The sequence below is a fragment of the Haematobia irritans genome, chromosome 5, assembly GCF_050003625.1.
Source record: "Haematobia irritans isolate KBUSLIRL chromosome 5, ASM5000362v1, whole genome shotgun sequence".
In the NCBI taxonomy this organism is placed as follows: Eukaryota; Metazoa; Arthropoda; class Insecta; order Diptera; family Muscidae; genus Haematobia; species Haematobia irritans.
Genome location: NC_134401.1, coordinates 47,188,636 through 47,201,870, shown reverse-complemented (window position 1 = coordinate 47,201,870; position 13,235 = coordinate 47,188,636). Strand labels below are relative to the sequence as shown.

The following is a 13,235-nucleotide window of genomic DNA, read 5'->3' as shown; positions in this document are numbered from 1 at the left end:
TATGAAATTCAAGTAAATCGGAAGATGTCAGTTATTACTGTATTTTTTTAAAGGCACGTCACTTATCGACAAATACAGTAGTGGATAACACCCTTAGCCTTCCCTGAAAATTCCATGAAAATCTAGAAACTTGCATTCAAGTTTGAAAATTTGGGGCAAGGAGAAGGTTCCCTACCCGTCCAAATTACCAAAAATCAGGTACATCATATTGATTTCATAACCTTCCCCTACGGACTTTCTAAATTTCAAGTAAACTTGAGAATTTTAGCTTTTTTCAGTTTAAGAGGAGGTTCCCTACCCGACCAAATATCGAAAAATGATGTAGCGTATGTTGTATAAATATTCTAGAAAATGTCAAGCAAATTATAAGCCCAATTTTCAAAAAGCAGGGGGAGGCCCCTTGCTAGTCCAAATATTAAAATATAAGGTAATGTCATAACCTAACGACATGTTCTCTGTAAATCTCAAGTAAATCAGAATATTTTTATTTTTTCACTGTACTCTAAAAAACAAGTCGGACAAAGGGGAGGTCCCCCCTCCTCGACCAAATATCAAAAACTGAAGTAGCGGATCTTTGTCTAGTCATCATCCCTAAACTTCCTTGGAAATTTCATCCAAATCGGAGAACTTTGGTCCAGTTTTGAAAAAGTCGGGCAAGGGCGACTCACCATATATCAAAAAAAATAGATACCCTATTTCCACCACACCCTCTACGTTCTCCAAAAAATTTAAGTAAATCGGTTCAGCCGTTTCTGAGCTTACCCGGAACATACCAATAAATAAACAAACATATATCACCATATATCAAAAAAAAAAATAGATACCCTATTTCCACCACACCCTCTACGTTCTCCAAAAAATTTAAGTAAATCGGTTCAGTCGTTTCTGAGCTTACCCGGAACATACAAACAAATAAACAAACATACTTTGAATTTTATATAGATTTCATAGACATACAAAATCACACACTACGCTTTAGAATAAATGTCGAAAATAAGACATTTTCCAATTAAGATTTGTGAATATAAACTTCAGCACGCCTTTCATATATATAATTTCAGCACTCGAGTCATAATCATTCTACCATCACTTTGGTATTTAGAAGAGCGTACTTGTAATAGTTTTACAGAATAGTTTTTAAGCTATTTCAGCCTCTTGAACAAGAATTCAGCTATCATTTATAAACCTGATTTAGTTTAATTAAAAAAAGCTTCACTCAAAATTTTTAGTTTAAACAATTCAGCTATTACATTTGTATATTTACAGCACACTAAAAATATACATTATTTTTGAGAAAATTTCTATATGTATATAGCGAGTATTAAATTTTTCTAATTCAGCTATGCGAACATGAATTCAGCAATGATTTAACAGACCGACAAAGATCAATTGAATACCAAAATAATCCAATTATAAAAATTCATTTTTTTTTTTACTTGGATTCAGCTGACTACAAATGTGCACCATTTTTCTTTTCTAATACCACTATCTATACAATGCTATGTAATATTAACAACAACAGCGGGTTAATTAAATAAAGTTATTACATTTAATTTTTTTGTTGTTATTAAAGAACAAACCATTGACTTGTAATTCAGCCATATATTCACTGGAACCAGCTTTATTTGTGGCAATACATTTATAAACACCTCTATGCATGGCCGATAGAGATTCTATATTCAATGAACTGGTTCGTTTATTTAGACGCACTATATTAAAATTATTTTCACCACTAACAATGGGCAAAGAATTTAAAGACCAATTTATGTCCAAAGGTATATCGCCTTTGGGTACAACACAAATGGCACTGGCAACATCACCCACATCAGCTGCATCATCACCAAAATTGAAGGGTATAACTTGAGGAGGAACTATTAAATAAGGATTTAAATTAAAATAAAATTTAAATTAAATAAAACAATAAAATTAAACCATAATTTTAATAACAAAATAAATCTAAGTTTCCATATACTGTATTTTCTAAATAAAACCTTGAAGTATGTCATGTGATATTCAACAACAAACCATTAACTTGTAATTCAGCTGAATATTCACTAGTGCCAGCCTTGTTGGAGGCTATACACTTGTAGGTACCCCTATGATGGGCTTCCAAGGAATCAATATTTAAAGAACTTGTGCGAGCATTCATACGTAATAAGGTAAAACCATGTTCTCCCGTAATAACCGGAGCTGAATTTAAAGTCCAACGTATTTCCAAAGGTAAATCTCCTTTGGGAACCATACAAATAGCTCCCGAAATTTCGCCAGTATTGGCAGGTTCATCGCCAAAACTAAAGGCCTGAATTTGGGGTGGGACTTTAGAGGAATACAAAAAAAAAAATATTTTAAAAAATAAAAATTACATAATTTTTTATTTAAATTATACGTGTGTACAAAAAAAATCTTCTTAACCATTAACTTCCAAAACAGTTACATATTCAGCATATCCCGCTGAATTATTAGCTATACACTTATATGTTCCCCTATGGGCAGCTTCCAGAGAGTCAATATTTATGGAACTTGTCCGCTTATTCATTTTGAAAATATTAAAACCCAATTCTCCATTAACAATTAAGGCAGAATTTAATGTCCAATAGATTTCCAAAGGCAAATCACCTTTGGGAACCATACATGTGACGCTAGCAACTTCACCCCGATTTAAAGCTTCATCACCAAAGCTGAAAGGGCTTATTTGTGGAGGAACTGATTTGGAAATAAAATATATATTTCATTAGTAAAATTGTTAGAATGGAATGGATACACATAGATAAAGTTGTTAAGTACATGACATCAAAAGGCCATTTTGAAACCACAAGTTCCATATTTAGATCAATGATGAGGGCCCCATTTTCTAGACGAGCTTGAACGGCAATCGTTTGAGATGCTTCCTTAGAAATGGGAGATATTATTTTTTCTCGAGGTAAAGGGTGATACGGTCAAAATTCGGTCAAGGGAAAACGCGTGTAAATCCTGTCCCGGAAGCTGCTTGTAGTCGGCTTTGACGTAGGTTTCGTCGTCCATTACCACGCAGTCAAACTTCGTCAGCATCGTCGTGTACAGCCTCCGGGATCGCGCTTTGGCCGTCGTATTTTGTTTATCATCGCGATTTGGAGTCACTACCTTCTTGTAAGTCGACAGTCCGGCTCGTTTTTTTGGCTCGATGCACGGTTGTAGACGATACACCCAGCTTATTTGCGGCATCTCGGAGAGAGAGGTTAGAGTTTCGCTTGAAACTACCGGCAACTCTCTTTGTCGTCTCAGCGGCTTCCGGTTTTCGATTTTCCCCGATCCAGACTTCCTGGCTGTCGACAAACGTTCCCCAAACACTTTAATTACATTTGTGACGGTTAATTTGGCAACTTTTAGCGATTTTGCCAGTTTTGCGTGCGAGTAGCTCGGATTTTCGCGATGTGCGAGCAAAATTTTGATACGCTGCTCTTCGTGCTTGGACGGCATTTTGACAACTGACGAGTGAATTCCAAAATCAAAATAGGAGCAACATTCTACACACAACCACCTTCAAAATGAGGGGTGTTCAGGTTTTTTAAATGCAAAATTGAAAGAAATACGTCAAGTTTATATTGACCAAATTTTGACCGTATCACCCTTTAGATTCGTAACTTCTTCTCCATATTGGTAACTCCGTTCAAACTTAATTAATCTGATCCTTAAGATGTATTAAGTCAACAAATTCATTGAATCAACTAAGACTAACTCTTCTCCTTGGTAAGGACCCCGTTGAGTCAATAAGGGCTCAATAAGGTTAAACATATCTGTGGTCACAACCCATAACATACTAAGTCTGTTTTTCAATATTTTCAGTACAGGAGTTTAAAGTTTTGAATCTTCACTGAAAATCAGGAGAAGGTGTTTTTTGGATTAGGATTAATTACCTTCCTAGAAGAGATACAAACATGAAAAAATTTAGAGCAAATAAGATACGCTGAATACGAGGTGCTAATAACTCAATTTTGTCCTAACTCGAGTTAGGCTGTTAAGAGTTGTGACCACAAATATATAAACAGATGGATCAGTAGGGACCCCTTTGAACGAGACAAGGTTTAAAAATTGCAGACATCAGAGACAATCGCATCTTACTTATGCGATTGTTTTTAATTACTGAATTCCAACTTTTTTATCTATTTCTAAAATCGACCAGAAAAATGATATTATTTATCTCTCAATATATGGATAAGGAATAACAAAAATAAAAATCTATAAAAAAATCACTAAAACTACCATAAATATAAAAAAATCTATATTAAAAATTATTAACCATTAATATCCAAAACCGTAACATATTCAGCATATCCTGCTGAATTATTAGCTATACACTTGTATACACCCCTATGATAAGCTTCGAGTGAATCAATATTTAATGAACTTGTTCTTTTGTTCATTTTAAAGATATTAAAACCATTTTCACCAGTAACAATCAAAGCCGAATTCAATGTCCAATATATATCCATGGGTAAATCACCCTTGGGTACCACACAAACCACACTGGCAACTTCACCACGATTCAAAGGTTCTTCACCAAAGCTAAATGGACTTATTTGCGGTGGTACTATTGGGAAATAAAGGAAATCAAAAATTATTAGTATTACAAATTTTAATTGTTTTTTCCATAGATGATATCAGTAATGCCTAAATGTTAAATGATTTCCGTTTCAAATGAAAAAGAAAATTTTTCTCTTTAACATATTAATCTGCATGGAGAAGATCTAAAGAACTTTTGAATATTCCTGGATCTAAAAAACTATTCGATTATGCAAGGACAACAATCAAAGTTTTCTCTTTATTGTTAAGTGGGTTATATTGTTAGGTGGGTGGAAAATTGATTTTGGTGTCATAGTCAGTATTCGGGGTACACCCAGAGACGCAACCATGTTATTTTCTCGAAAATTATGTATCTGATTTGTTTTCCATGCATATGTTTGCCGAGAAAATAACATTTTTGCGACAAAAATGTTCCATGTTCACAGTCTAAACATAACATTTTGCTCTTGAAACATGTTTGCGATTATCATATTCCTTCTCTGCGTGTACTTTCGTCAATGATATCTGAATCGTAATTTGTTGGTCTTGTCATTGTACTCTGTTTGGAACCAGAGTTCTGATGGATTATTTTTTAAAGTGACGACACTTCTTCTTCATAAACTCCATCACTACATTCGGAAGTGTTCTAGTAATCGTTGGAATTATGTACTTTTGTATAGAAATCCCAGATATAAAGAATATTCAATTCTGTCGGAACAACAATCTAAGTTTTCTCTTTATAAACATCGATAATGAAGTGATATTGAAACGTAATTTGTTGGCTCTAGGTTAGGTGTCAGCCCGATGTATCAGGCTCACTTAGACTACTCAGTCCATTGTGATATAACATTGGTGAATTTCTCTCTTATCATTGAGTGCTGCCCGATTCCATGTTAAGCTCAATGACAAGGGACCTCCTTTTTATAGCCGAGTCCGAACGGCGTTCCACATTGCAGTGAAACCACTTAGAGAAGCTTTGAAACCCTCAGAAATATAACCAGCATTACTGAGGTGGGATAATCCTCCGTTGAAAAACTTTTTGGTGTTCGTTCGAATGAGTAATCGAACCCACGACCATGTGTATGCAAGGCGGGCATGCTAACCATTGCACCACGGTGGCTGCCAAATATGGAATAGTTGGAAATTCCCTCGTGAAGCGAATAATGTCCCTGCAGACTTTCCTCCACTGTTTTCTTTTCTTTACAGGATTGATGTCAAATATGATGAACTATGGCGAGGACGTTGGGTCTCTTCGGAAGGTTGCGAGCAAACTAAGATGATATGGGGGCGATAAACTGACAGGAGTTGCGGCCTTTATTTGGCATTACAACTGAGCATAATACGCTTGGGAAACATATGGTAAAAATAGACCTTAAAGATGATGACATCTGTAGATGGTGTCTGGACCCGGAAATTACTGAAGACTCGTAGCATTTCCTGGACCAGTGTGCAGCATTATCCATTAGAAGAAACAAGATACAGAGCTCTTTTTTCTATCCAGGCCCTCACCGATCTGCGGGAATGTAGCTTAAGAAACATACTCGCCTTCATAAGGGCCTCTGGCTGCTTGGGCCTCTGGCCAGTTTAAGGAATATGGACAAATGGAAATTCTTGAACGACTTCAAAGAACACCACCACAGGAGAAAGAGTTTGGGGAATTACATCGAGGAATCACAATGCACATATAATTCAATTCAAGAATTGATGATATCCTCTACAACCTAACCCAACTTAACCCTCTAATGCCCCAATTTTTTTGCCAGCTGATTAAATTTTCAATGTTAACGACACGAAAGCAAGAAAACTAAACGGTAAATTTCAGTATATGCTACAAAGTCTCTTGAACAGTTGTAACTAAGTTTTTTAACTTTTTATTTTTACTTTTTATTTTACCTATGTTTGTTGTCTTAAGGTGTGTTTTACTAAAAGCTTCCTTATTAAAAGAAGACTGCCTAAAGGCGTGCTTGGGCATTAGAGGGTTAATCTATATCAACCACTATATCGTATGATACTATCAAGAGTTTTAGCACAGAATTATCTGATTTTGAATCAATTGACTTCAAGGTCTAAATTTAATTTTCTTCTTTACACGACAACGTTATATTAACTCTTTTTTTATATTACTTTTTAAAATAAATTTTGACAACCAACCAACAACAACATAGTTTGTAAGTAGCTTCATTAATTCCCAGAAAATTAGTTTGGCGTAGCAGTAAAAGCTTAAGAGAAAAGTGTCTAAAAGTTATTATACAGAGAGAGAGAGAGAGAGAGTATAAAGATAATGTTAGCAGAGAATTCAAAAATCAATACAATAGAAATCTTCTTTTTCCCGATAACACACCATTGACTTGCAATTCAGCTGCATATTCATCTATACCAGCTAAATTTACCGCCACACAACGATAAATTCCACGATGTTTATCCTGTAGAGAATCAATGCTCAAATAGCTGGTACGAGCATTCATTTGCATAACTAAAAATCCATCTTCACCTGATCTTATTGGTTCCGAATTTAAAGTCCAATGAATATTAAGAGGCAAATCACCCTTAGGTACTATACAAACTACGCTGGTTACTTCTCCACGATTCATAATATGTTCTCCGAAACTAAATGGAGCAATTTTTGGTGGTACTATAATTTTTGAAAAATTTTTTTATTGATATTAGAGTACATGTAACATTTGGAATATAGAATAACTAATGTCTTTAAATAATGGATTAGATAGGTTTCCAAAATATACCAAAGTTCTCTATACAATTAACAAGTTGGTATTTTCTTCAAGTAACTGTACTTTTTTCGACAAATTGGTTTTTTATCTGATCAATTCGATAAATATATCTCATATTTATCTCTTAATATTACAGGGAAATTTAAAATTTCCAAATATGAATACAACTGTATAACTAGGTCATCGTGACATGGTGAAAAGGAAATGCAATATTAAAATTTTGAAGTGAGTCCAAGAGATTTATTATCATGGCTCAAATGGGACTATAAGGACCATATAAACTAGGGCTTTTGACTTTGAGCGATACACTGGACTTTAGACCTAAAGAGATACATATAAAACACAAGACGATATCGGACGATATTTGGGGAAAAGTGGCGACCACCTTTGGTATCACAATGGACTGAAATAACAGGCTGCCCCTATACCTAACCTAACATGTGGGTCTACTTCTTTGGGAAGTAGACCCGATTGGAACCACCCACTCAAAAAACTGTGAACACACCATGAAAGGATACTTTCGGTAAATTTTAGAAAATTTTGTTTAATTTTAGAAAATTTTAGCTAACCTGTATAGGAAACGCCGACTTCACAAAAATAAATAAATATTTTAGATATTTTCTCAAACCCTGAACTAACATAAACTAGAGTTAAATTGGCTTTAGTGCAATAGAGGGTTCACTTTTTTTGAGTGCAAGTAAAAATACCAAGGACCTGAGAATCATGGGCGACCACATCTGAGTTGAATATCAGTTCAGATGTATGGACCTGTAGATAATATAGGGAGATCGTAGAGGGGTTTCATTAATATCGCCCTGTTTTCACTCCGCCACATGGGGAAGAATCAATTCAGAACCTGGCCAACCTGGCAGAACATTCCAAACACGAAAAAAATGAGGAAGGATACCGCGTTCCTAAAGTAAAAGAAGGTTGCGAAGGGAAGGGAGTTAGAAAGTGGAATGCTTGCTTAATTAATTGGAGAATCTAAATTCTTCTTTCCCTATAAACAAACATAAATCCTATGGTGAAGAATGTTTAGATGGGTAATACGAAAAATTTAAGAGAGATACAGTCACGGTTGCCACTCGAGTCAAAAATAATCTACCAAATTTAGAAGAAAATTTTACCAAACCAAAAAGTTTTGTTTTGCAAAATTTTATTTCTATAGAAAATGTTGTCAAAATTTTATTTCTATAGAAAATTTTCTCAAAATTTTATTTCTATAGAAAATTTTGCTTCTAACATATAAGAAATTTTCTCAAAATGTTATTTCTATAGAAAGTTTTGTCAAAATTTTATTTCTATAGAGAATGTTGTTAAAATTTCATTTCTATAGAAAATTTTCTCAAAATTTTATTTCTATAGAAAATTTTCTCAAAATTTTATTTCTATAAGAAATTTTCTCAAAATTTTATTTCTATAGAAAATGTTGTCAAAATTTTATTTCTATAAGAAATTTTCTCAAAACTTTATTTCTATAGAAAATGTTGTTAAAATTTCATTTCTATAGAAAATTTTGTCAAAATTTTATTTCTATAAATTTTCTCAAAACTTTATTTTTATAGAAAATTTTGTCAAAATTTTATTTCTATAGAAACTATTGTCAAAATTTTATTTCAATAGAAAGTTTGTCAAAATTTTATTTCTATACGAACTTTTCTCACAATTTTATTTCTATAGAAAATTTTCTCAAAATTTTATTTCTATAGAAAATGTTATCAAAGTTTTATTTCAATAGAAATTTTTCTCAAAACTTTATTTCTATAGAAAATTTTCTCAAAATTTTATTTCTATAGAAAATTTTCTCAAAATTGTATTTCTATAGAAAATTTTCTCAAAATTTTATTTCTATAGAAAATTTTTTCAAAATTTTATTACTATAAGAAATTTTCTCAAAACTTTGTTTCTATAGAAAATGTTGTCAAAATTTTATTTCTATAAGAAATTTTGTCAAAATTTTATTTCTATAGAAATTTTTTTCAAAATTTTATTTCTATAGAAAATTTTGTCAAAATTTTATTTCTATAGAAAATTTTGTCAAAATTTTATTTCTATAGAAAATTTTGTGAACATTTTATTTCTGTAGAAAATTGGACAAGATTCTATTTCTATAGAAAATTTTGTCAAAATTTTATTTCTATATAAAATTTTGTCAAAATTTTATTTCTATAGAAAATTTTGTCAAAATTTTATTTCTATAGAAAATTTTGTCAAAATTTTATTTCTATAGAAAATTTTGTCAACATTTTATTTCTATAGAAAATTTTCTCAAAATGTTATAACTATAGAAAATTTTCTCAAAATTTAATTTCTATAGCAAAATAAACAATTTGTGAAGAACTTTTTAGTTGGAGAGGGCTAAGTAAGAAGAAGTAATGATCCCCCCTAATTAAAAATTTTATTTATATAAATTTCATTTCTTCATATACTGACCAGTATTACCGGACGTTTTAATCGGCTAGTATTTCTTTGCAACAAGTAATTGATATTACAATTTTTAAGCTGTGGTTATTAATCCTTTCCTGAGGTAAAGTTTTAAAAATTATTGAATTGAATTTAATTTATAACATTTTTTTTATTTTTTTTTTTCTATCTTTTTTCTAAACAAACTCTTTTAATTTTGAGATTTAGATATTTTTAAATTAAGTCTTATTCCTCTAATTGCTATTTTTTATTTTTCCAATATTTCAGGGGATAATTGACATATACACACAAAAAATTGTTTCTGAATCAATCACGAAATTAATTGATCCAATTAATTTGTTAATTGAAATGTCTTCAATCACAGAAATAATAAATTAATTGAAAGCCAATTAAAAAATTAATTGAACCAATTTAAAAATTAATTGATACTATTAATTTTTGTAATCGATTTTTGTTTCAATTAAAAAATTTTTTGAATCAATTTAATTTTTAATTGAATATTTTTTGAAACTCAATTGGAAAAATTTTAATTGGAAAAATTTTCGTGAAAATGTTTTCTGTGTACAACAATAACTACACTAATATTTTTATTGTTATACCTAGTACAACATAACTCATCTGTTGGTTTATCTATTGCAATATGTAAACCACAGAATATTCGGGATGTTATTTAAGCTCTAACAATGAAAATAATGTGAGACGGTGTTTATTGTTTTATAGATATATGAAGTATCCCCTAATGATGGAATTTATGAAAAATTTCGAATGAAATATAACTCAAGTAAAGGACAATTAATATTTTTATTACATTTTGTTTATAAAAAAGCTACGAATTATTGCACCAAAAATTCTCATACACCCATGTATGCTTTTTGGAAAAATTTTAACGTATTTTAGTTTGAAAATATTAAATTACAAAATGTGTTAGTACAACCTTATACCATAAATAAATATATAGGAAATATATTGAACTACTTTTCCGAAAAAATAAACCCACCATTAACTTGTAATTCAGCAGCATGTTCAGCTAAACCAGCTAAATTGACAGCAATACAACGATAAGTACCACGATGTATTGCCTCCAAAGAATCAACACTCAAATAACTGGTGCGTGCATTTAACTTTAATATGGTAAAACCATTTTCCCCAGATATTATGGGTTCTGAATTTAAAGTCCAATGGATAGTTAAGGGTAAATCACCCTTGAGAACAACACAGGTTGTACTTAGAACATCACCCATATTGTAGACTTCTTCACCAAAATTAAAGGGTAAGACTTGTGGGGGTACTAATCATATAAAGGAAAATTAATCAATTAAAATTAAAAAGTTAAAAAATAAAATAAAATCTTCAAGAAAACCTTCTTAAATTCTAATATCACTCTAACCATTAACATGTAACTCAGCGGAATATGATGTATCGCCAGCCTTATTATTGGCTATACATTGATAGACCCCACGATGTTTACCCTCCAGAGATTGTATATTCAGAGTACTTGTTCGAGGATTCATACGCATCAGGGTAAAGCCATCTTCACCACTGACAATGGGTTGAGAATTCAAAGTCCAATAGATATTTAATGGTAAATCACCCTTACTGATCATACATTGAGCCCCAAACATATCACCCATATTCATGGGTTCATCACCAAAATAGAAAGGCATTATCTGGGGAGGAACTAAGAGACAAATGAAACTAATAACACAAATCGGAGAAAAAAACAACTCAAGAGCAAAATAGTTACTATGAAAATTGAAAAATTAAGAAAACACAACATTGAAATATAGTCATCACTTCGTCTTAATACCATTAACTTTCAATTCGGAGGCATAAAATGTGATTCCTGCTTTATTTTCTGCTATACATTTAAATACACCCCGATGATATTCAGCTACACTGGGTATATTCAAAACACTTGTCTTTGCTGATAATTTCAAAATTGTTATACCCTCTTCATTATTAATCAAGGGTCGAGAATTCAATGTCCATTTGATGTTGATGGGTACATCTCCTTTCTGTATCATACATTGAATACCGGCACTTTCACCCGTATTCACAGGTTCTTCACCAAATGAAAATGGCACAATCTGTGGTGGCACTGAAGGAATTGAAGAATTTAACTTAGCTGTATCTTGTTGGTATATACATTTTGGAAGCTTTTGATTATTAGATGGATGTATGAAAATATTTTGAGTAGATAAATCGACATTAGGAGAAAGGTAGATCAATCCATTTTGGTTGGAATTTACCTGAATGTAAGGCATATATTATATTAAAATAATTTATTAGGATTGCTTTGTATATAGGTCAGGGAAACAATCACCTCCGCTGGACATCTAGAGAATAGCCTTTGGTCTTCAACCCTATCTTATTTGCAATCACTCTTATCAGGCAATAACACATTATCACTGCATATCAGACAACGTACCATCTGAAGGACTTCAGCAGATCAATTGTAGTCCTCATCCCTTTTCACAGAGATCTTGTAAGTTTTTGAGGGCAAGAGAGAGAGAGAGAGAGAGAGAGAGAGAGAAGAGTTCTCTTGGAATAGGTAAGGTATTTCTGGCCTCGCTAACTTATATACTTTCACTTCTCTGCGGTGTCTCAGTGGCAAACTGAACTGCTCGCCTATTACGTTTTAACTATTTATGATGGCCTGGGACAAATTTTGAGCTGAAGCACGCGGCATATGCTCTTTGTCGAGTACTTCTTCTCGATTAACTTCATCTAAAGCTCGATCTATTCGCCATTAGTTTAAGTGATTCTGAACGCCTTAATTTGGGCTGGGAAACTTTGTCTAACACTTGGAAAAAAGCAAGTCAATATCACCCTAAGAGATCAATGGTATTAGCGTTTAATTTTGTAACCATTCCCGTTTGCCAACTTCAATTCGTTGCGACCATTTGTAGGAAATTCTCTGGCCAACAATGAACTTGGGTAGATTGATTTGAATTTCTTAAGGATAAATAGAGCATTTCGATGTTTCTTAGACATCTTTAGCGAGGCAATTTTTAATATCGTTGGCTTTAATGGAGGATCATTAGGTGGTAACTTCAGTAGAAATCTGCCCAATAGACCCTGAAGTTAGGTTAGGTATTGTGGCACTGTGATATATCAGGCTCACTTAAACTATTCAGTCCCTTGTGATACCACAGTGGTGACCTTCTCTCTTATCACTGAGTGCTGTCCAATTCCATGTTTAGCTCAATGACAAGGGACCTCCCTTTTAACAGGTTGGCTGATAAGTCCCCGGTCTAACACATAGATGACGTCGAAAAAAATGGAAAAAAAGGAATTTCGTGTTTTGATAAAATACTGTTTTCTGAAGGGAGAAAATACGGTGGAAGCAAAAACTTGGCTTGATAATGAGTTTCCGGACTCTGCCCCAGGGAAATCAACAATAATTGATTGGTACGCAAAATTCAAGCGTGGTGAAATGAGCACGGAGGACGGTGAACGCAGTGGACGCCCGATAGAGGTGGTTAACGACGAAAACATAAAAAAAATCCACATAATGATTTTGAATGACCGTTAAATGAAGTT

General features: G+C 32.6%; 1 protein-coding gene across 1 annotated transcript in view; it reads right to left on the bottom strand.

The window, feature by feature from the left end:
* Positions 1-13,235, bottom strand: part of LOC142239673 (cell adhesion molecule Dscam1-like) — a 179,970-nt gene that overhangs the window by 140,949 nt on the left and 25,786 nt on the right. Inside the window, exons 12-15 of the mRNA XM_075311459.1 lie at positions 11,500-11,790; positions 11,080-11,370; positions 10,690-10,980; positions 6,881-7,171 (exon numbers count right to left, since the gene is read on the bottom strand). Of these exons, the coding sequence (XP_075167574.1) occupies positions 6,881-7,171; positions 10,690-10,980; positions 11,080-11,370; positions 11,500-11,790 (1,164 nt within the window). The remainder of the gene's footprint in view (positions 1-6,880; positions 7,172-10,689; positions 10,981-11,079; positions 11,371-11,499; positions 11,791-13,235) is intronic.